The sequence below is a fragment of the Diadema setosum genome, chromosome 6 (assembly GCF_964275005.1).
Source record: "Diadema setosum chromosome 6, eeDiaSeto1, whole genome shotgun sequence".
NCBI lineage: Eukaryota > Metazoa > Echinodermata > Echinoidea > Diadematoida > Diadematidae > Diadema > Diadema setosum.
This window is the reverse complement of record NC_092690.1, coordinates 510756-534305: the sequence shown is the minus strand read 5'-3', so window position 1 is coordinate 534305 and position 23550 is coordinate 510756. Positions and strand designations below refer to the sequence as shown.

Below are 23550 nucleotides of genomic sequence, written 5' to 3'. Positions count from 1 at the left end.
CTTCCAAATATTTTGAAATGTAATTTAGACAATTTTTTTTTTCAAAAATGTGATCTTTTTTTATACGCCCTGTATCATTATATGTATTGTTAATAGCTTATACTGCCACAATCTGGGTTAATGTACCATAATCCTAATCCTCCTATCCTAATCCTGTTCCTAATGTTCTACCATATGCTACATCTCATTTCCAATAATATTGATGAATCTGTATTACATCCTTTTATTCTTTTATATACCAGCAAAATATTGTAATGCATGAAGACAATTTAACTAGGCCTATTAACATATGAAAATACTCTTCATAACACAATTTGAAATTGTGAATTACTGAACAATAACTTAGGTAAATTTATTCTAACAAAGGAAGTTTGAAACCAGCATTAATCTTTAGATTCCACTTTCTTCTATCTATTTCCACTCATTTTCGAATCTTATATTTTCTTATTTGAATATTCATAAATCGGCATGAATGCTCATGATAAAGAAACCAATGACGAACAGGTAGCGGACCAAATAAAAACGTTTTTTAAACTTTCATTAAAGACGAGGTCGAGGTAGCAGATCTAATAAAAACGTTTTGTAAAGTCCACTGACGTTTTTAAAACGTTTTCCAAAAACCTGTGCTTTTCGGTATATGCTAAGTCTCAACTTTGACGATGTATGTACGTTTAAAAATGTCCTTTTTACACGAAGACGTACGGAAACTACAAAAAAAAAAAAATCTAGGAAACGTTCGGAAAACATGTGTTTTCTATGCACTTATGAGCAACAACAGTTGTGACTTCAAATTTGTCCCTTTCCTTTCTGCACGATAAAGGCATTCCAGTCATTGTTCAGAAGCACGGTGCCATCGTCTTTCCTCTCCGAGCACTCAGCGGAACCCATGTAATCCAGGATTTCCTGATAGAGCTCCGGGGCCACAGACCCGCGGAAGTCGTGGGCATGCACGATGAAATCAATCAGAAGGTTACCCTCGTGCGACTCGGGATCGAAGCAGCTGGTGACATCAACACCCGATTCCTGTCTAACAACTGTGAAGGGGATGGCGTTGGCGGTGAAGGCGTCGCGAAGGTTCCGCCTACAGTTGTATTTGCCGGTATCCAGAAAAAGAAAGTAGCGTTGCCACAGTCGCCACCATCCACTCGTATCTGGTAACATTAGACAATTTTACATTGATTGAAGTAAATTGGTGATCAAGAATCAATGTTCAATTCAAATGCGTTCAGAAAAAAAAAAAAAAAAAACTATTATTGAGACATCAAGGCCCGAATTCACGAAGCCGGGACAATCTTTGTTCATGGTTTAAACGATTAACAAAGTCCGTAGTTTTGTATGGTGCGCCAAGTGTCGCATGATTTATTTCGTCGACGAAATGGCTATTTCTTTAACAAAATAATTATTTCGTATCGAAATGACAACATTTCGTCGATTCGTCGACAAAATGACTGATTTCAAAACGAAATAGGTCATGTGACGGGGTCATCCCACTAGACCGACACCCACGAGTCATACAGCCCACGAGTTCGACATTGAAAACAGGTCCATGAGTCATACAGCTCACGAGTCCTACAGCCCATGAGTTCGACACTAGGCAAATAAAGCCCATGAGACCGACACTAAGTGAAAACAGCCCACGAGTTCGACAGATACAACACGGCTCATAATGTGTCGGTCTCGTGGGCCTTGTTAGCTTAGTGTCGAACTCATGGGCTGTATGACTCGTGAGCTGTATAACTCATGGGCTGTATAACTTGTGAGCTGTATGACTTGTGGGCTGTATGACACGTGGGTGTCGGTCTCGTGACGTGCACCCCAAGTGACACTATGGCGCCCCATACATATATACGGCCATTGTCCATGGTTCAAACCAAGGACAAAGATTGTAACATCTTCGTGAATTCGGGCCTAAAACTTTGACACTGACTCTTGCACAAATGCTGAATCCCTGGCACAAGTAGAGGTGATTATGCTTTGTTCGAGATCATGTCTTCAAGGATATTTCAACTAAAAAGGGTACAGATATTCCACATTTGAGATGTCTTCATTGCGTGTCATTCATGCTTTGATTCGATAACTTTAAAGTATTGGTTGGTTGACATGATTTCCGTCAAAATAAAAAGAAATCGCGCAAATACCACAATACAATACTTTCACAAACAATAATAAATGCTTAGATTCAATCAGCAACTAGGAAAAAAAAAAAAAAAAAACATTAGAAGAGCGCAGACCTCCGGACAGCTCCGGACAGCTTGAACCCCAAAGTTGATTGACCTTATATAAGAAAAGATGAAATATCCGTTAAGATCCATAAGAATTCCCAGATCAATACCAAAGTTAAATGAGGTGTTGAGTCAAAATGGATTTTTGATACAAGTTTCATTTAATCCCTACACGATTCTATGAGTTATTTTACAAACTATTACTAGTACAAGTATTAGTACAACTATGTTTGCCGAGGGTCAATTCATTATTGGTAAGTCACATAATGTACCAAAAAGTCTAGGGAAAAAAAATACATGGCCCACAACTTCATTTATTCAGCAGAAGGTGATCATGGACAAAATAAGTTGGGGGACATTGTTCCTTTGAAGGTGTACCTGTTGTAACCACAGCAAAGACAATTTTATCCTGTACGGGGTCCCAGACAGTATCCTCAAAGGACCCCACCCATATATTTATTTATTTATTTATTTATTCACAACATCTTTTAACAGGGACATTCCGTTCAGTTCTGCTGACAGCCAGCAGACCTGCTTTTCAAGGAAGCCCTGTATACAATGATACAAATGCATACATAAACTTTCAGGTAAAAACAAACACAAGGTGACCTACACAAAAACAAACAAGCAAACGAATTATATACAGTATTTACAAGTACATTCACAAATGGTACAGAGGGGTACCAGTGTAGTACAATAACAATAGTCATGTGGTACATATATCAACTCAACTCAATGTATAATCAAATGAGCAACAGACAAACATTATTTTCTACCATGCTTCACAACCTAAGATCATATAGTATGTAGCAATGGTCGGCAGTGTTTCTTGAAAAGAGGCAATGAACTCAGCGTCTGGACGGGAAGGGGTAACTTATTAAAGAGCATTGGACCATAATAAGAAAAGCTACGTTTTTTGTACTCGGTGTTAACCTGAGGAAGAAACAGTGGACTGTTGGTAGCATACCGTGTTACATAATAAACGGGTCGCTGTGTGATCAGGCGATTCAAGTAAGGCGGTGCAAACCTGTTCAAAATTTTAAAGACCATGAGACAATGCTGGTATTTTATCCTGTCTGCAATATTTTTCCAATGTAGTGTTGGAATATACAGTGATACAGATTCATGTTGCTTTATATTAAAAATCATACGAATATATCTATTTTGCATTATTTGTAATTTCTTAATATGTGATTTGGAACATGAACCCCAGCTGGTGGAACAATAATCTATGTGGGGTAAAACTAATGAGTAATACAAATTGATAATCGTTTTACGTGATAGAAAACATTTCACTCTTCGTACACTTCCAATTGCACGAGCAATTTTAATGCAAATAGCATCAACATGTTTCGACCAGTTTAAAGTAGGTTCCAGAATAACTCCTAAATACTTAAATTCATTTACCTGTTCAATATATTGACCATCGTACATTACATAAATTTTACAATTTTGCAATTTCTTTCTTGAACCAAACACCATTACTTTGGTCTTCTTTACATTTAACATCATCTTGTTTACTTTCATCCACTGAGAAATTTTATCAAGCTGCAGTTGCATTTCCTCTTGTAATAACTGGATATTCTTATTTCTACAAAATATCACTGTATCATCTGCATAAAGAGACAGTTTAACATTCAATGATACATCTATATTACACAGGTCATTTATATAAATACAAAACAACAATGGACCCAGTGTTGAACCCTGGGGTACTCCAGATTTGACCGTTAGGCATTCACTGAGAACACCATTTATAGAAACACACTGTTGTCTATTGTTTAGATAATTTGTGAACCACTGTAGTTCTTTGGAAAATACGCCATACTTTTCAAGTTTATGAATAAAAAAATCATGTGGGACCAGGTCAAAGGCTTTTCGTAAATCCAAAAATAAACTTCCAGTGCAGTAACCAGTACATCGATTTTCTAATAGGTATTCGTTGATGTCACATAATGTTGTTGAAGTCGAATGGAATTTTCTGAAACCAGATTGGAATTGATTTAACAGTGAGTGATCTATGAAATATGTATACAATTGATTATGGATAGCTTTTTCGAATATCTTGGCTACAACAGGTAATAGCGATATTGGTCTGTAATTATTCAAATCAGTTTTACATTTACTTTTATAAATAGGAACAATTTTAGCAGTTTTGAAATCAGCTGGTATTATCGCTGTGGCGAGAGATTTGTTAAACAGAACAGACAGTGGTTTACAAATGTGATCAGCTGCTAATTTCAGTAGTCTTGGATGCATACCTAAAATTCCCATGGATTTACTAGAATCTATATTTTTCAATTCCTTTCTAACATATTCAGAATCTATTTTAGAAAATTCAAAACATGTATGCGTTACATCATCAATATATGAACAGTGAGTCATTTCATCAGTACGAATATCTACATCATCATTCATATTACACACTTCATTGAAAATTTCATTGAATGTATCTGCCAAATCTTTTTTCATTTTTCAGTGACTCACCATCAATGAGATTGCTAAACTGATTTCCTTTTTTATTGTTAGGCAATAATTCCTTCAGCACTTTCCAAGTTTTCCTCATATCATTATTACATACATTTAAAACGTTGTTATAATGCTTTTTCTTCAATTTCTTATTCAAATTATTAGCTTGATTTCTATAATGTTTAAATAAATTCCAGTGTCTGTTTCTCTCGGAATCATCAGTCTCACAATACTGAGTGGTTTTCCGCTTTGCAGTTGAAAGCTTATCAAACTGTTTTTTGTGAAAATCACGTTCCTTTGCCAATTGTAGATATTCTTTTGTAATCCAGGGTGCACCTTTAACTTTCCTTCTGACTTTCACAAAAGGAGCATGCTTATCACATATATCTAAGAATAACTTTTTAAATTCATTCCACATTTGGTCAACATCTTTTGAATACAACACACTCCATTCAATGCTGTTTAGGTCTTCAAGAAATCTTTCCTCTTGGAAAGTCTTAAATGATCTATATGTGCATGCTTTCGGACATGATTTTGCTGTAATGGCTTTAAGAATAACATAAATCAAAGAATGGTCACTGAGTCCCACTGATTGTACACCGGAGGGTAGGTCGCCACATGAATCAGAAACTAAAATCAAATCAATAAGTGTACTGCTGTGCGGAGTCGCACGGGTGGGAGACGTTATTACTTGAGACATCTGAAACAGACTACAGAGTTCATTGATCCTTTTTGAATGTATATTGTGGGTTAACATATTACAATTGAAGTCTCCCATAACAATAACATTATTCGATATAGAGAACACTTGTTCTAACCTTTCTTCTAATACATTCAAAACATCTCAACTATCACTTGGTCTTCTGTAAAATATTCCAATAAGATATGGTGAATGGTTTGGTTGTATTAATTCTATCCATAGACATTCTATGAGCTCATTTTCCAGATCAAATCGCCTAATATATTTGATACCCTCTTTGATGTAGCAAGCCACTCCACCACCAGTAGATTTTCTATCGCTTCTTTCAAGATTATAATTTGGTATTTCGAACAATGAAGCAGATGATCTATCGTCGAGCCATGTTTCAGACAGTGAGAGCATGTCATATGGGTACATTTTTAAAAACACTTCTACTGCTTCCTTTTTTTATTTAAGCTTCTGATGTTAAGATGACTCAATTTAAGTCCCTTGCAAGTCGGGAAAGTAAATGTATCTTCATTATTTACATCAGAAGATCTCAAAGAAAGGTAAGTATCAGCATTATTTTCACATATATTTGAGTCGTCATAGAATGGGAGTTCTCGCATTAAACAGTTGGGCCATTGCCAATTCGTAAACTTTTCATTAGAGTTATACAGTTTCTTAGTAACTCTCGCACATATAATGTGCGTCCACTGGTTGCACATGGTACAGCATAAAGCTGATTGATTTTTCTTCACAGATTTTTTTACAGCACGTGCATGGATAGTTAACTACCATTTTTTACATGGATCATCACGATAGAAACACAGACGTTGAGTATCAAAGTCTTTCCAGGTCACGCTCTGAGTTGATTCTCACCTTTTTGTTGTCAGTGATAAGTGCCGTGATCTTGAAATCTCTTGTCCATGCTTTCCTTACACCTCGGTTGCTGCGGACTTTGTTGAACAGGATCTGCCGATCTTTCGTGAGGTGTTCGTTGATGAATATCTTCGAACCGCGCAGTTTGCAGCGTGCTCGGTAGACTTCGTCTCTCGCTGTGTATCGGGTGAATTTGACGAGGAGGGGGTTCGGACCGTGTGTTCCCTCAGAGTGCCTGGCTTGAAGACGGTGGGACCGGTCGATGTCACTAGGGCCGAGTTCGACGCCGAGTTTCTCTTTTGCCAGATCGATGACCATCTCGTCGGTGTCCTCGTTCGGGGTTTCAGGAAGCCCAACTATTCTCAAACAGTTGCGACGGCTGTAGAGTTCCTGCTCTTTGAGATCTTCTGCGACTTTGGACAATTTATGCTCAAGATTGCCTATGGTCCGTTCAAGGTCATGAAGTACTCTCAGCTTTTACTGGAGGTCATGGTCGAGTGACTCATAGACGCGTTGAGTGCAACGGCGTAAATCCGTACTGAGGAGTGGGGGGGGGGGGGATGGTCACCATCACCACGATCACAAGCCCATAACCGGACCGGCGCAGCCTTGGGGGGGGGGGGGGGGGGGGGAAGCTTTGTGCCCCCCCCCCCCCCCCCCAACACACACTTTACAGGGATCGGATGTCCCACTCTTTTGCAGAAATATGAAGTGGGAGGAGAATGGCAGCAAAAATATGAAGACTTTTTGTTCTTTTTGTTGCTTTTTTTTTTTTTGCTTGTCAGATGACTTGCGGCGGAAAATCAGTTTGTTTTTGAAATATCTGTGAGAGGGAGCGGAGCGACCGAACGGGGGGAGGGTGTGTATGAGGGGGGGGGGGGGGTATCCCTCTCCCACACGAGGAAGATTTTGCATTTTAAGACCTGAAATTCAGCGATCTGGTGCACACGTTTGGTGAAATTTTTGTGTGTTTTTTCTTTAAAAAACCCAATAGAAAATGAAATATTCACAATATATTATTGAATGACTAAATCGTGGTATTTCAGCTCTTGCTCCGCCTGTGCGACATCACTGCGAAGGCCTACTAAATAGTGGGGCCTATCACCGGCGTAGACAGGATTTGATCTTAGGGGGAGCGGTTATGAGATCGTGAGGGAGCGAAGCAAGGGGGAGGGTATGGTAGGGGGGTTTCCCCCTCCCACGGTGAAATCTTTTTACATTGAAAATTTTGACATTTTACTGTCCAAAAACTGCCGTTTGTAGCTGTATTCTATTGGAAACTAAGGGGGGGGGCACACCGGCGCAACTGCTCTCAATCACTGGCAGCAACATCAGGAGAATGGCATAGCGATTAAATGCGAGCGAGCGGAGCGAGCGAGCTTGAAAATTTTGACATAATACTTTTGTATTTTGCCGTTTGTAGATATACTTCTTCGCTTTGGAAGTAAGGGGTGCCGCACCGGGCGCCGCACCGGGCGCAACTGCTGTCAATCATTGGCAGCAACATCAGGAGAATGGTATAGCGATTAAATGCGAGCGAGTTTGAAAATTTTGGCATTTTACAGTCCAAAAACTGCCGTTTGTGGCTGTATTTTTTTGCTTTGGAAATTAAGGGGGGCGCACCGGGTGCAACTGCTGGCAATTACTGGCAGCAACATCAGGAGAATGGCATATTGAATGCGAGCGAGTGAAGCAAGCGAGCTTGAAAATCTTGACATTTTACAGTCTAAAAACTGCCGTTTTTGGCTGTATTTTTTCGCTTTGGAAATTAAGGGAGGCGCACCGGGCGCAACTGCTGGCAGTTACTGGCAGCAACATCAGGGGAATGGCATAACGATTAAATGCGAGCTAGTGAAGCGATTGAGCTTGAAAATGTTGACTTTTTACAGTCCCAAAACTGTCGTTTGTAGCTATATTCTTCGCTTTGGAAATTAAGGGGGGGGGGGGCGCACCGGGCACAACTGCTGGCAATTACTGGCAGCATGCAACATCAGGAGAATGGCATAACGATTGAATGCGAGCAAGCGAAGCGAGCGAGTTTGAAAATTTTGACATTTTACAGTCCCCAAAGTGCCGTTTGTGGCTGTATTTTTTCGCTTTGAAAATTAAGGGGGGGGGGCACACCGGGCCAACTGCCGGCAATTACTGGCAGCAACATCAGGGGAATGGCATAACGATTAAATGCGAGCGAGCGAAGCGAGTGAGCTTGAAAATTTTGACTTTTTACAGTCCCAAAACTGTCGTTTGTAGCTATATTTTTCGCTTTGGAAATTAAGGGGGGGGGGGCGCACCGGGCACAAGTGCTGGCAATTACTGGCAGTATGCAACATCAGGAGAATGGCATAACGATTGAATGCGAGGAAGCGAAGCGAGCGAGTTTGAAAATTTTGACATTTTACAGTCCCCAAAGTGCCGTTTGTGGCTGTATGTTATCGCTTTGGAAATTAAGGGGGGGGGGGGGGCACGCCGGGCCAACTGCCGGCAATTATTGGCAGCAACATCAGGAGAATGGCATAACGATTAAATGCGAGCGAGCGAAGCGAGTGAGCTTGAAAATTTTGATATTTTACAGTCCCAAAAACTGTCCTTTGTGGCTGTATTATTTCGCTTTGGAAATCAAGGGGGGCGCACCAGGTGAAAACTGCTGGCAGTTACTGGCAGCAACATCAGGAGAATGGCATAATGATTAAATGCGAGTGAGCTTGAAAATTTTGACATTTTACAGTCCCCAAAACTGTCGTTAGTGGCTGTATTTTTTCGCTTTGGAATATTAAGGAGGCGCACCGGGCGAAAACTACTGGCAATTACTAGTAGCAACATCAGGAGAATGGCATGATTAAATGCGAGCGAGCGAAGCGAGCGAGCTTCAAAATTTTGACATTTTACAGTCCAAAAACTGCCGTTTGTAGCTATATTTTTTCGCTTGGGAAATTAAGGGGCGAAAACTGCCGGCAATTACTGGCTGCAACATCAGGAGAATGGCATGATTAAATGCGAGCGAGCAAAGCGAGCGAGCTTCAAAATTTTTACATTTTACAGTCCAAAAACTGTCGTTTGTAGCTATATATTTCGCTTTGGAAATTAAGGGTCAGTCACTGGCAGCAACATCAGGAAAATGGCATAGCGATTAAATGCGAGCGAGCGGAGCGAGCGAGCTTTAAAATTTTCACATTTTACACTCCAAAAACTGCCGTTTGTGGCTATATTTTCGCTTTTGTTTGTCCCACTTTTATCTGGGAACCATTCCCCCCCCACCATCGACGCCTCTGCATATGAGGGTGCCTTTGTTAAGTGAAAGATCTGCTGCACACTCTTTGATAAATTAGGGAAATATACGTCAATCTCAAAAGTGTACAAAGTCTATCGAAAGGGATCCTGTATAGCGGAGCTTTTGCATGTTTAAGATTGCAATACATTTAACTATCTGGTGCATAGTTCTGGCGATATTTGGACAATTTTCCATTAAGAAGGTTCGAGATTTGTCCTCATCTCGGGAATTGCTTGGGGGATAAATGATTTGTCTGCCTAAACACTTCCGTAGGGGCGGGCAGATGCCCCTTTGCCCCCCCCCCCCCCCCCGAGATAGATTCGACCCCTGATCTTCCCTGGGTATGCCCATAGATGTATCCTGACTGAGTCACCAGTCACTGTCGTTTCTCAGGAATGATTCAGGAAATGGAGGGGGTTCAATTATGGCGATATAGTTTTTTTTTTTATTGTTTGTTTGTTTGTTTGTTTTCGTACATATTTTGTAGATGGTCCCAAGTTACTCGCGTCATAGCATGTTTACATGTAGGCCTATACTATGTGACGTTGTCAACGTCTGAGCCATACCTTACATTGTACAGTATCGTCGGCCTCATGCCAAAAGGGCACTAATAATAGTGTACAAAGTCTATGGTGTAAGGCCCTTTTGGCATAAGGCCGACGGTTATGTCGATGTTACTTTCTTCGCGAGCGAGCGCTTGAGAAAATTATGTATACATATTCCTACAAGATAGAATACTGTTCAGCTCTGTTATCTGTCTGAAGGCCGGTGTACAAACGTCACGCAATATGCCAAAATTGATACAATCACATTTCTGCTTCCTCCATTTTTTTTTTTCAAAATTCAGGGGGGGATGATTGTACAGGCCATCCCCCCTCCTCCATTTCAGGGGGGGATATATCCCCCCATCCCCCCGGGATTTACGCCCATGGTTGAGTGACGGAATCCATGATTGCTTCTGTGACGGCTTTTGTTATGACCTCTACCACAGCAGGGGTGCACAGAGCTTTAACAATGCGTTGTTGTAGAGTGTCATTGAGATCGTCCATTGTAGGTTCCGAGTGACCGCCGCTTGAGTGACCAGCCGAGCTGTCCATACCTTCATCGTCACTTCGTGTCGGGAGAGTTTGCCCATGGTCTGAAGCCAGGACAACGTTGTTGTCTTCAGCGTTTTTACCTTCTTTTTGGTGCCTCTGCCACTACTCCTGGAAGCCATTTCCAAGAATCGAAAGTGATCCAGATGAACCAGCAAGGGTACAGCAAGGGCTTTATGCAAATATAGTGCTTCGACTACGTTAATGAAATGATGAAAAATAAAGAAATTAAGCCACTTGTACGAAGACAGAAAATCAAGAGTGTGCGATGCCGAGAGCGCCCTCTGTGTTTATTGAGATGCTTGGATATCAGTTGATTACTAGGGTCATAGTTACGCATTTCTTTTGCAATGGAAGTAGTACTAAACACAGATACCCAATTCATTAAAGCAAGACATATTATTATTCTGTACGGGCCTTGAAATTCCTCCCGCCCCACATATCTTTTTATTTAGCTGAAAGAAATCTGAAAAGACACTATTCTTATTTATTTATTTATTTATCTATTCTAGCTTACTTTTATGTTTGTTTTTGCTGGGGGGGGGGGTAATGGACTTAATTGGTACACAACATATGAGATAAAACAAACAAACAAACGTATCCAGCTATATTTACTGTACGAGGCTCTACGCAGTACCCCAGATTGAAGTGCACCAGACCTTTACGATTCTATTATTTCAGCTGAAAAAGGTCATGGCTCAATACTTCTACAATGCAAGAAGTACACCACAAAAAAAAAAAAAAAAAAAAAAAAAAAAAAAAAAAATACCCAACACACCAAAGCCAGGTATTCAATCCTGTGCGTGACCAAATACAGAAGCCCCGAACTTCCCCCGTTTATATGGAGTTATTCACGTGAAAAGGGTCATTTTCTTTTCTTTTCTTTTTTTGCAATAAAAGTGGAACTCAACAGAGATAACGCAAAGATCAAAGCAAGTGAATTTTGTTCTGTACGGGCCCCCATACAGTAGCCCAGATGAGCCCTTATATGGTAAAAAAAAAAAAAAAAAAAGGAAAGAAAATAATGGTTCATTTCTTTAGTGATAGAAGCAGTACACAACAGCTAGATACCCTAAACACCAAAGCCAATTATTTACTTACGGGGTATCAGACAGTACAGCACAAATTTTTGCCGCCGGCACAGGGCGACAGTTTGTGCAGGGAATGCGGCAAAAATTGTTGCCTCTGCGCGACAAATTTTGCTGCTCGTGCAGTTCCCAATTTTTGACCTCACTGGCGACAATGCAGGTGAAATGAAACATAGCTCAACAATTTATCGTCCATGCACTTGGGTGGGGTGGGTATGATTGGTAAATATTATGTGCGTGTGTTGGGAGGGGACGGCGCTGCGTATGGAGGGTTACGCCATTTCCTGACCCACTTCATCTGACACACTCTTTCTGACACACTTTTTTTGCCATTCATTTTGTACACGGGGCAGTTTTCATGAGACGGCCTCTGTTATTGGCTACTGTGCTAATGAATATTCAACATCCTTACGATTTTTTTTTTTCATAATGAGTCACTCGTCTGATGCTGTGTCTGTGATTGGCTTTTAGCTATTGACTTACGCGTGGTATCGTGATATCGATCTCCTCAAGGGGGTCCATGACGATATCTGATTACCTGTGTGTGTCGAATTGCGTTTTGGTGCCAGTGAGTGTGGCATAACTTCTGCAGGTTTCTTGTCCATTTTTCTCTCTTTTTCTCTCTTTTGCTTTCGTATCATCTTATCTCTGTTATTCTTAGAGTACAATCGTACTACCACAAGTGTTTCCCCCTCCCCATTTTTTGAAGTGATTATCTCGTTTGCAACAATTTAGAGGTGAGTTTTTGTTCGAGTGTTTGTTGAGTCTTTTGATTGAACACGATGTAGATTATCTACGTGTGTCGAGAACATTCATACTTTGTATGGTACCCACTCGTTTGTTTGCGTGTGCATTTTTACCGTACAGTGTCTTCATCGTTCGTCTTCCAAGCAGCGGGTTTTCACCCTAGTTTTCCTCAACGTAGTTTTTTACCTCAAAATTTTTGCGGTGCAGGATATTCAGTGTATTTTTTCTACGGTAAAATGCCATCGTTGAGATCTCCGTGTATTCATTACTAGTTTTCCACCTCCGTTTCATTTTGTGTACAACTAACATTGATCTAAAGTCTAACGTAGTTAGCTACAAAGTCTGCGATGTCTGTACGTTTGCTGATGATGTGTTTTTGTGAGCTGGGAGTGACTATGGTGGGAATGATATTCAGGGTTTTGCTGTGGTTGAGATGATAGTGATGATGAGCATAATGATTCTGGTGATTATATACGAACCCTTTTGATGATGCAATTTATTTCGTGTGACCATGACGTTGATGGCGAGAACGACACGAGTAGCCTAGCCTAGGCCAAGGACGAGAGTGACACTGTCCACGGGGGCTGTTGCTCGCTCATGCACAGGAGTGGTCTAGATTAGAGACCTGCATTTCATCATTTTTTTAAAACCTTTTGTTTGTTTACTTGGGTTAGTGCTCCAAAAATTCGTTTCTCTAAAGAAACTCAACCAAAAGGTTGCATCAGGGATATGCCTTAGTAAATATTAGATCTAAATGGCGATGCTAATTTAGTTCTCATTTAGAACTCGATGATATCCCATTTTCTTTGCTCATTTTTCAAATAATAAATTATTTAGAACTGTACTTAAATTCTGATGTACTGCATTCACCATTGTAAATATCAATAAAAAAGAGCCCGCTGAGCAGGTGTTTCATTCTATCCTTTTCATTTCCTCCCTATCGTTTTGGTTTCCTTCCTGTCACTTCCTTCTTTGACCCTGGATGGAAGAAAAAAAAAATCCCATCTTGCCATGTAAAGACAGAACACATACCATCATGAAATATTATGACATTAGAATAGTTTTAAAAGATTATGTAAGTCATCATAATTCTTGTGTGTGAAAATAAATAATAAATAAGAGGGGATTTCTTACAAAGCAGTTCTTTCAAATGTCCAACAGCCTCAGAACAGCTTCGATAATGAAGCTAGTGAAATCTGAAAACTATCATGGCAACAAGTGATATTGATAGGGAATTCTGACAAAAACTGTCACAACATTTGGTGTTTAAATTTGTCTAGTTTTATTGGATTCGGTCGTGAAACTAAATGCCACCGACAAAATCACAATCGATCTTAATTTGAACAGAGGCAGTAGGGTAGGAATGACTCAGCAAACAGCCGATTATTTATGCGTCGTATCCATGGGCAACTGCGGGGTGACTGCAAGAAGACGCACGAAGTTTAGACTTGAGTCAAGAACTATTATTTATTATTAATTTTTTATTAAAAATATTTTTTCTTTGGATTGCCAAAAAAAAGTCAAAATATTTCATATTACGCTTCTAAAATGCATTATGAATATATGAAGTATTTTTATCGTGATTTCTTTATCGTGATTTCATGAAGAATTAGAATTACATGTATTATGAATATATAAATACTAGACGGGCTGAACAATGAAGTCTAATTTTGCTCCAAGAATTTGCAGCCCACCGTACCTGCTGGTGGTGCATTCCTAGCGTTCTTGCTTGCCGCACTCTCCCAGCAGCCACATGCACGCATATACATGCATGCAACAGTCACATAGAGTACACGTTTAGCTACTTCACCGATCTCACTCCTGATTCTTGCAAAGAAAACCTTCACAAGTGTAGAAAATTCTCTCGCAACTAAGCCAGACATGAATTTGGAACATACATTACAGTGTCAAGACCTTTTCAGTGGACTTTGATTTCGCTATTTGTCTGTTTAGCTCTTGAATGTACGACTTCTTACGTCCGATTTGTTTTTTACCTCACCACGTGGTGCTGTTTTTTCAGCCCCATGCTTCCTCCATATGCACACGTAACACATGTTGTTAACACACACAAGCCACCGGCACCGCGATCGAAGTTTGAGCGATAGCGATAACATGTGTGGAGCAGACATGCGGATTTCAGCACAGGGTAAATGAGTAGTTGAACGTATCACGATTGTAAAACAAATATTTTTCTATGTCTCTGCCAATTTGAATTAGGTTATCTAAGCATAGATAGATTACGATTTTATTCTAAAATAGATTAGCTATGGCAAGAATTTGCTTACACGAGAGTTATATGATAACATTTCAAAATAAAACCCCCGTCATTGAATGGAATGTTCGAGAGCTATCTGGGGGGGGGGGGGTTGGGAGGCGGCTCCAGGATGTTATGGACACGTCGAATTATAAGTGGGTATATGTGATTACAGATGGGTTGAAATGAAGAGGATTTATGAATAAAATACACAGAAACATATTTTTTTTTTCATAATTCCTTCACAGTTTATTATTTCTTTTTATAAAATTCACATGAATAGTGCTGTACTGAGTCAACTAAGTGCACATTCCCACAAGTGTACATGCATCATCCCTCCTGTTTAGTGGGAATGACACAGGCAGTTTTTCAATGACGTATGCTGAATACCCTTCGCGTATAGATCACGCCGTAGGGAAGATCGCGCCCAAGTTCACTGCCGACTTACTAGGCAGGCACGAAATTACAGATTACACAGAGGCCCGTACGTGGATGGGTTAAGCAGCTGAAAAAAAAAAGTACTGGAAGCGCACGTAGTAGCAAGGCCTGCACGTGGATGAGGTTAGAAATTGCCGCGCCTCCAGCTCATCAGCTCCTGGCCGCCTCTTATTGGCCGGCCTTGAGCGCGACGTTCGACAAGCCATACCATAGTCTTGAATATTCATTAGCACAGTAGCCAATAACAGAGGCCGTCTCATGAAAACCGTATCCGGGCACTTACCCCCTGGGCATCCACCCTCCGGATAACTACCACCCGGATAATTACCCACCAGGTCTATTCCCCCTTAGGGCAACTACCCCCCGGAAAACTACCCTCCTAGGGCAATCACCCTCCAGGGCCATTACCCCCTAGGACAACTACCACCCGGTCATCTACCCTCCTAGGGCAACTACCCCCAATGGCAATTACCCCTAGGACATCTACCCCCCAGATAATTACCCCCTTGGTAACTACCCCCTGGATGACTACGCCCCGGATAACTACCCCCCAGATAACTACCACCCGGATAACTACCCCCCGGATAACTACCCCCCGGATAACTACCCCCTGGATAACTACCCCCCGGATAACTACCCCCTGGGTAACTACCCCCCGGATAACTACCCCCTGGATAACTACCACCCGGATAACAACTCCCCGGATAACTACCCCCCGGATAACTACCCCCCGGATAACTACCCCCCGGATAACTACCACCTGGATAATTACTCCCCGGATAACTACCCCCAGGATAACTACCACCCGGATTACTACCCCCCCCCCCCCTTAACCATACCCCGAACCCCCCCCCCCCCCCGCCCCCGAAAGTTACCACCCGTTGTAATTTTTCCATAAGTTCATAACACTATATCAGAAGATGCACCTTTCTCTTACACTGTCATCATTTTACTCTTTTGGCTTGCCATTTTCTACCGTTATAACATATTACACGATAAACATAAGAAAAGGAGAGTTGATTGCACTGCAATTCATATTCCCTTAACATTAGCGAGGGACCCTTCGATTAAAGCCATAATTTCTGATAGGATCCGGGCACGGTTTTATAAAAGTTATCAGTCCTGATAAGCTGTCAGTTCCACACAATTACCAATCGTTGTAGGTCGATCAAAGCAAGTCCATGGTAACAAGTCAGTGACTCGAGCTTATCAATCAAGCAGAACCCATGGTTTTATTGAAATTATTAGAGACTAACAAGATGTCATAACTGGCAACTTTTATCAAACGGTGCCCTAATCTGTCATAACAGTAAAATTACAGCTTGTTTTACATACAAGTAGAATTGTGCTAGTTTTCAAATTAAATGTTCTCGACACTGAAATCAAGTTCAAATATAAGTTAGTCTGATTAGAAAGAGTAAAATATTACGAGTTTAACGGTATTTCTTTTCTCTCTCTTTTTTTTTTTTTTTTTTTTTTTTTTTACAAAACACCCCTAGTTGTTAACGAAGTCTTTTGTCCTGCACCCTCTTTTTGAATAGATCTATAGAGAGTTGTAGTTGACAGAATCCTTTTTGCATTATAGGGCTGCTCTGTTTTATCCCGGCCATTTCAAGAGTATTTTTTTTTTTCACAAAAATTTGAAACCTTCTTGGAATAACATGCTCTTTAATATTTCGTAAGGGGTTTCTAATTATCTCACCCAAAAGATGTTTAAAACCTGAAGTTAGGTCTCGACTAAAACCAGACGATATGAAAAGATGTTGATGTTTTTTTTTTTTCAATTCAAATAGCAAACGTTGTTCGAAAATAAAAATGAGAGACGTAATTTTCTGGGGGAGAGTTACTGTAAGAGGGGTGATTGGTTGGAGCCTAATTTTAATAAGGAGTAATTGTCAAGGGAGGTAATGCTCCGCGGTGATCATACCAAGGAGGTGACAATCTCTTCCCACATCCTTGATAAGTACTAATTGTTAATGCCCAATGATGCAGTAGGGCAATTCTGAAATGAGTGTTAACGGTGTAACAGTAAAATAGTTACAAAATTGATGAAACAATGCAAAGAAAGCATATTAAGACAGATACGAAGTACACAAATAAAGATACAGTGAACTCCCGTTACAACGAACACGGTTATAACGAAATTTCGTTATAACGAAGCAAAACTTCTGGTCCCAAAATTATCGCCATTAAAGTCTATGGTACAAAATTCGCTTATAACGAAGACGGTTATAACAAAATTTTCGTTACCACGCAGTCTTTTCTGAGCAACACTGACAAAGAAAAACAAAAGAAATGTGCTCCTTTACAACGAAATGCGGATCGCATTCGAAAATGCGTAGCGGAACAATTAGCATTTTTATAGCGTCTCTGCATGCATGAGCGAACGCTTCACATCATTGTATGTTCACTCCGTGTATCACGTGCAGTTTCCGAGGGGAACTTGCGTTATTGTAATACAATAATCTGAATTCAGATAAGGTTTGTTTCATTGTTCCGAAGTCCTTTGATACAAAACACACAGATTTTGATACAACTAAATGTCCGTAATAGTTCGGAAATGAAATATTAAGCACATTTTGGAGTTATTCCAAAGGTTCGTTAATCCCATGATAAAATATGGTTCTTATTCTTATACGGTTCGTTAGTCCGAAAATGATAGGAATTCAAAACGTTCGTTAATCGGAACATTACAAAAAGAATCGTTAATCCATGGTGGAAAAAGGTGAGTACACTAACAAAACTTAAGAATTGCAATCCTTATAATCGTGTTAAGATAAATAAATCTTCGAAATAACTAACCTGTCTAATTTTTTTTTTTTTTCATTAACAAACTTTCTTAATTCGGAATAACGAACCTTATTTCATTTCGGATGAAAAAGCCTTCGGAACAACGAACTTTCTGAATAGTGAACCTTTCTCATTTTTTTTTTTTTTTTTTTTTGATTTGTAGTTCAGAATGACGAAACTCATTTCATTTTCAGATCAACGAACCTTCGGAAAATGAACAATATATTATTTTAACTTAAATTATGAACTTTCGGAATAATGATTCTTCGGAAATGCGAACCTTCAGATAAACAAACCATCGGAATCCCGGGAATGGCAAAACTTCGGAATAAGGAGCCTTCGGAGTAACGTAGTTAAGTAAAAAAAAAAAAATAAAAAAAAAATTACCTTTGGGATATCGAACTGTAACCAAATCCTACACCGTCATTTTCTACACGTGTGTGACAACACAAACGACTTTATGCTCTTTTTAAAATGTAATATTTAAACGAAATTAAAAAGGTACTCTCCCATTTCACATAGCTTTCCAGGGTATGATGAGGATTCAACAAACAAATTTATTTTTATGCGTGGTTTCCTTCTTTTCGTTATACATTGCATATTATTATAACGATATTTCGCTAAAACGAAAACAAACAAACAAACAAACAAACAACTGTCGGTCCTGGGCATTTCGTCCTAACGGGAGTGCACTGCACATGAACACACACGAGATAAATCCCTTGTAATGAGAGAAAGAGGAAAGGCGAGTAATGAATGACAGGAATAGACTGCCTTCACGGTACATGGACAGAGAAAAGCGAGAGGGGAGAGGAAGATGATGGGTCAAAACCAGGGCACGTGAGGCATGAGATATAAGCTCCTCAAAATAAAGAAGTGTTACATGGAGTTGTGGTAAACGATAGACGATTGTGGTTTTTAAAAAAATGCTAAAAGTGAAGTGTAACATTTCTTCAAAATGTCTTTAGTTCAATGGTAAAGACATTCAAACTTAAAACTTCTTTTATACTACTATCAAGAGAAATGCGAAATTTCGCAACAGTAAAAGAAAATACAGATTTAGCGAAAATAGTTTTGGTTAAAGGCATTGACATTTACTGGATTACCGGGTAGGATATGCAGGGACAGTTTCGTTTTTGATGAACATAGAGTCAAAATACAGAAGGGAGGTATTAAGCTTGTACATAAATCGTCCTAAATGCAAACGATACATATCGTAAATCCTTAAGATGTTGTTTTCATAAGATGAAGTATCAGTATGGCATCTCCGTGATTCCTGGCAAATGATACAAAGAACTTCGTTTCCTGTAGTAATAATATTCTTTTTATTAAAAGTAAAATTTTGGGGGAGGGGGGCAATGACCCGGGAGGTAGTTATCCAGGGGGTAATTGATTAGTGCACTGTCCTGGGGGTAATTTTCCTTTTGATAGTTTTATAGGGGAGGGGGAGTTATAGGCCTACTTATCCGGGGTAATCATTCACGGGAAGTGTTCGGAGGGGGTAGTTATCGGGTGGAAGTTATATGGGGTCTAGTTATCGGAGGAAGGGGTAGTTAACCTGGGGATAAAACTGGTGGTAATCATCCGGAGGGTAATTATCCGGGGGGTAATTATCCGGGGGTAGTTATCCGGGGGGTAGTTATCCGGGGGATAGTTATCCGGGGGGTAGTTACCCAGGGGGTAGTTCTCCGGGGGGTAGTTACCCAGGGGGTAGTACTCCGGGGGGTAATTATCCAGAGGGTAGTTCTCCGAGGGGTAGTTACCCAGGGGGTAGTTATCCGAGGGGGTAGTTATCCAGGGGCAGTTATCCGAGGGGTAGTTATCCAGGGGGTAGTTTTCCTAAGGGGGAATAGCCCTGGGGGGTGATTGCCCTAGGAGGGTAGTTGTCCGGGGGGTAGTTGTCCTAGGGGGTAATTACCCTGAAGGGTAATTGCCCTTGGAGGGTAGCTGTCCGGGGGGTAGTTGCCCTAGGGGGGAATATTCCTGGGGGGTAATTATCCGGGTGGTAGTTATCCGGAGGGTGGTTTTCCAGGGGGTACTGTTCCTAGAACCCATGAAAACTGCCCCGTGTACAAATTGAGTGGCAAAAAAAGTGTGTCAGAAAGAGTGTGTCAGATAAAGTGGGTCAGGAAATGGCGTAACCCGCGTATGGAGGTGTGTATGTGACGTGTGTATGCGTGAGATCAGTGCTGTGTGTGTGTGTGTGTGTGTATTTGGAGTATAATGGTTGAGATGGGGATTCAGGTTTTACATTTTGGCGATATAACTAGAAACGTGTAATCATAAAAAGAATCAAATTTTTGTTTTATAAAAATTGGTTTCGAAAGGGCGGAGAAATCCAAAAACAACTTAAAAATATATTGGTCCCAGTCAAACAAATCTGTCAAAGATGGGACCCACATTATATAGGACCTGTTGGTACGTAGCTTTCGGGTTTTATTTTCTTTTTCATTGTAAACTTTTTTATTACCCAACTAATATGACACCAAACAGTGGCAAATGAATGAAGAGCTTCTTTCCAAAAGGCGCTAAATCCATCATTCTCTATGGATTTAGCACTTTTTGGAAGCGAGCTCTTCAGTACTCTATGCACCTCTATATCTATCTATCACTCAATCTATGAAACCATAACTACAGCGGTGTAGGCTGCTTTTAGTATAAATCTTGTCTTAGTTGAAATTACATTTCGTTATTTTTTCTTCCCGATTTTACCTGAAAGAACAATAACTAGCAGCATTCCGCCTTCCTCCAGACTGTCATGTAGATACTGAATGGTGTCCTTCAAATCGTCCAAGTAGTAGACTGAATGAATGGCACTGATGAAGTGGTACTTCGGATGCATGCCCGTTGCTTTCTGCTTCTGTCGATAGCTTTCTAGCGTCTCCTGACGAAGATCAAAATCTATCCCAGCGAATTCTTCCTTCCCGTTCGCAATGAGCTCACGGTACATGTCAAGCTGCCTAGCAGCGGGTTCGAGTACAACGTTTCGAACGGCCTGGAAACGAGCTCGGATCTTGGCGGCAATTTGACTATCCATCTCTCCTAAAAATGAATGCATGATATTTGACATGATATTACGTGATATGTTTAGGGAATAACAGAAAAAATACGGTTGTCTCTGTAAAAGCAAAACCAACAGAACAAAACAGAAATCAAATATAAACAAAAGTGATTAGGGAGAATTGCGGAAAGCATCGAATCTATCAATATCAACAAGAAATTTTATGGAACGTACATTGTCCACAATATCTTTAGCCACCACTGTAACACAAGGTCAGCAGTATTATTTAACATCTTCTAGAGTGTATAATAAATGATTGATTTGATCCCCCTGCCAATTGTTAATATAATCACACTAAACTGGAAATTGCGAAACCAATAGTTACGAGGCTATAAACATATTTTTTTCTTCAATTTTTCTATTTCATAAGGAAATGAAATCAACAACATCTTTCCAGGAAATCACGTTAATCAGATTTTGATCAAAGATCAGATTTTTAAAAACTGAACTGAATAAAGAGAACACAGGGAAATCTCTGAAGAGTTTTAAGCATCGTTATTTCTATAATGTAGCGCTAAACTAAGCTTTAATACTTTTGGTATTTATATTATATATTACTGGTTAAACTCCTATTTAACTCATTGCCACCATCAATATCTTTCTATTCCAGTATTTATTCCGGTATTTTGCTATGTTTGGGAAAGCTAATCACGTCTTGGCCACAGAATGAGTGATGTATGATATCATGTATCAATCATAGAATATGAACGGAAATAAAAGTCATACATTAACAAACTGCAGAAGATTATCGATATTGTGATGATGTCACCCCTCCCCCTTAAAAAAAATAAAAAAAAATATATATATATATATATATATAGATATATTACCCATGGTTTATTTATCGTTACAACTCATTTCATTAGGGGTTGGGATGTACGAAAATCGACAAATAGACACAATGGCCTTGAAGACTGATAAAGCTGTCTGCCCCTAAAGTTTGTTATGTTCTCACGTAATATCCTAATTCTGCGGCATGGTGAACTTTCAATACTGTATCTCTCGTCATACCTTTTTTTTTTCAATCAAAATTTTATCGAATATTCTTGTCAAAACTTTCGGAGCAATAAATACTGTCTGCGGTGCATTTGTTGACGGAGCATATTGTGACACACTGAGCACCATGACAGTGCAAGATATGCTCCGCCATCACATTGTCAATTGTGCTTGCAAAGAGCAGACGCGGCAGCAGGAACGAGTTCTAAGAACGTGAACTTAGAAAATCACGACTATCTCATCCTTTATGCTCATTAAGGTTTAATGGTTGAATGAAATAAATTAACCATAATATACTTTACCGATTTTTTTTTGTCTTTTGTTTTTGGATGGGTTACCGCAGAATTTAATTTACCATAAAAATCAGGTAGCCTCTAGATTTCATACCCACGTTTGTTCTCAGGTAAAGTAAATGTTTAATGCTTTAGGGAACAAGTAGGCCTATAGCATAATATTAGTGATCTTACCCGAGCCGCTGCCGATTCCCAGCATTGTTACTGTGGTTTGTGTGGAAAAGCGCTCTACAAGCCTGTCAACCATTTGTGAAAAAACCCTATCTCTCCATGTTGCTAGAACCTGGAACTTGGCGGATCGCTGTGCGAAAGCATGGAAAGTCTGGGTGTAATAGTCGGGATCGCATGTAAGTGCTTTCAAGCTGGTGTGCTCCATCGTCGGGCTTGTTGTATATTGATGGTCAGACTGGTGCAACACCTGTCGCGTGTGCTGATTTCGAATACTATTGGAGTTGTGTGGAACACAAGGCTGCAAGGACGCTGTCTCTGACGCTTTATAAGCTCTTACCTATCGTTGAGTGTAGGCTTATAACTGTGTCCGTTTAAATGCTTTTTAAAACTAGACTATGACGTACGTACGCACACGTCCCATCAGCATGACAAATGATCCGCCGAAACTAAAGTTGCTAATAAAAATTGCAACAAATGCTCCGCGACATTTCCTCTTCTGACAAATTGGTCTGCGGACGATTGCTCCACCGATAATTGATCCGCTGAAATTTTCTTCCAAAAAAACACGACATTTGCTTTCCTGGCAGGTGCTCCGCTGACTGTATGATATTCACTTGGTCAATGGCAAAGCTAAAATTGCATGCGCACGCCACGCCGTAGGTCGCGCGGTATACGTACGTGCATACTACTGAAGTTCCTTGTTTGAAATGGACAGACGACCGTGAGGTTGGGGTGATGAATTAATCTTTTTGATGAGCCAAACGTTGTGAGTAGATAATTGTACTGTAATTCCGTTGAAAATATTTCACAGTAATCGATGATGATATGTGTGAATTATGCTCATAGAATGCTGAGTGGTGAAAACTGATACGAAAGAGTTGTATCGAGGTACATGTGTACTAACATGTCAGAAGTGCGATCATACCTACAGTAAAGCATAGCGAATAAGTCAATGAAAGTGCACGGTAATACGGAAAGCCTCAACCAAGGTACTAACTACGACCAACAGCCCCATACGCATAGCGTAATTACTTAGTACGTTATGCGTATGGGGCTGCTGGACGCAGTTCATACCAAGGTACGTACGTAAATAGGTGA

At 40.1% G+C, this 23550-nt stretch overlaps 1 protein-coding gene across 1 annotated transcript; it reads right to left on the bottom strand.

The window, feature by feature from the left end:
• Positions 1–769: 769 nt before the first annotated feature.
• Positions 770–22657, bottom strand: LOC140229443 (histamine N-methyltransferase B-like). The gene is made up of 3 exons (XM_072309696.1): positions 22456–22657; positions 20644–20973; positions 770–1151 (listed from the first exon to the last, which is right to left on the bottom strand). Exons 1-3 carry the CDS (start codon positions 22655–22657, stop codon positions 787–789), a joined length of 897 nt encoding a protein of 298 aa, XP_072165797.1. The 3' UTR covers positions 770–786.
• Between the last annotated feature and the right edge of the window lie 893 nt (positions 22658–23550).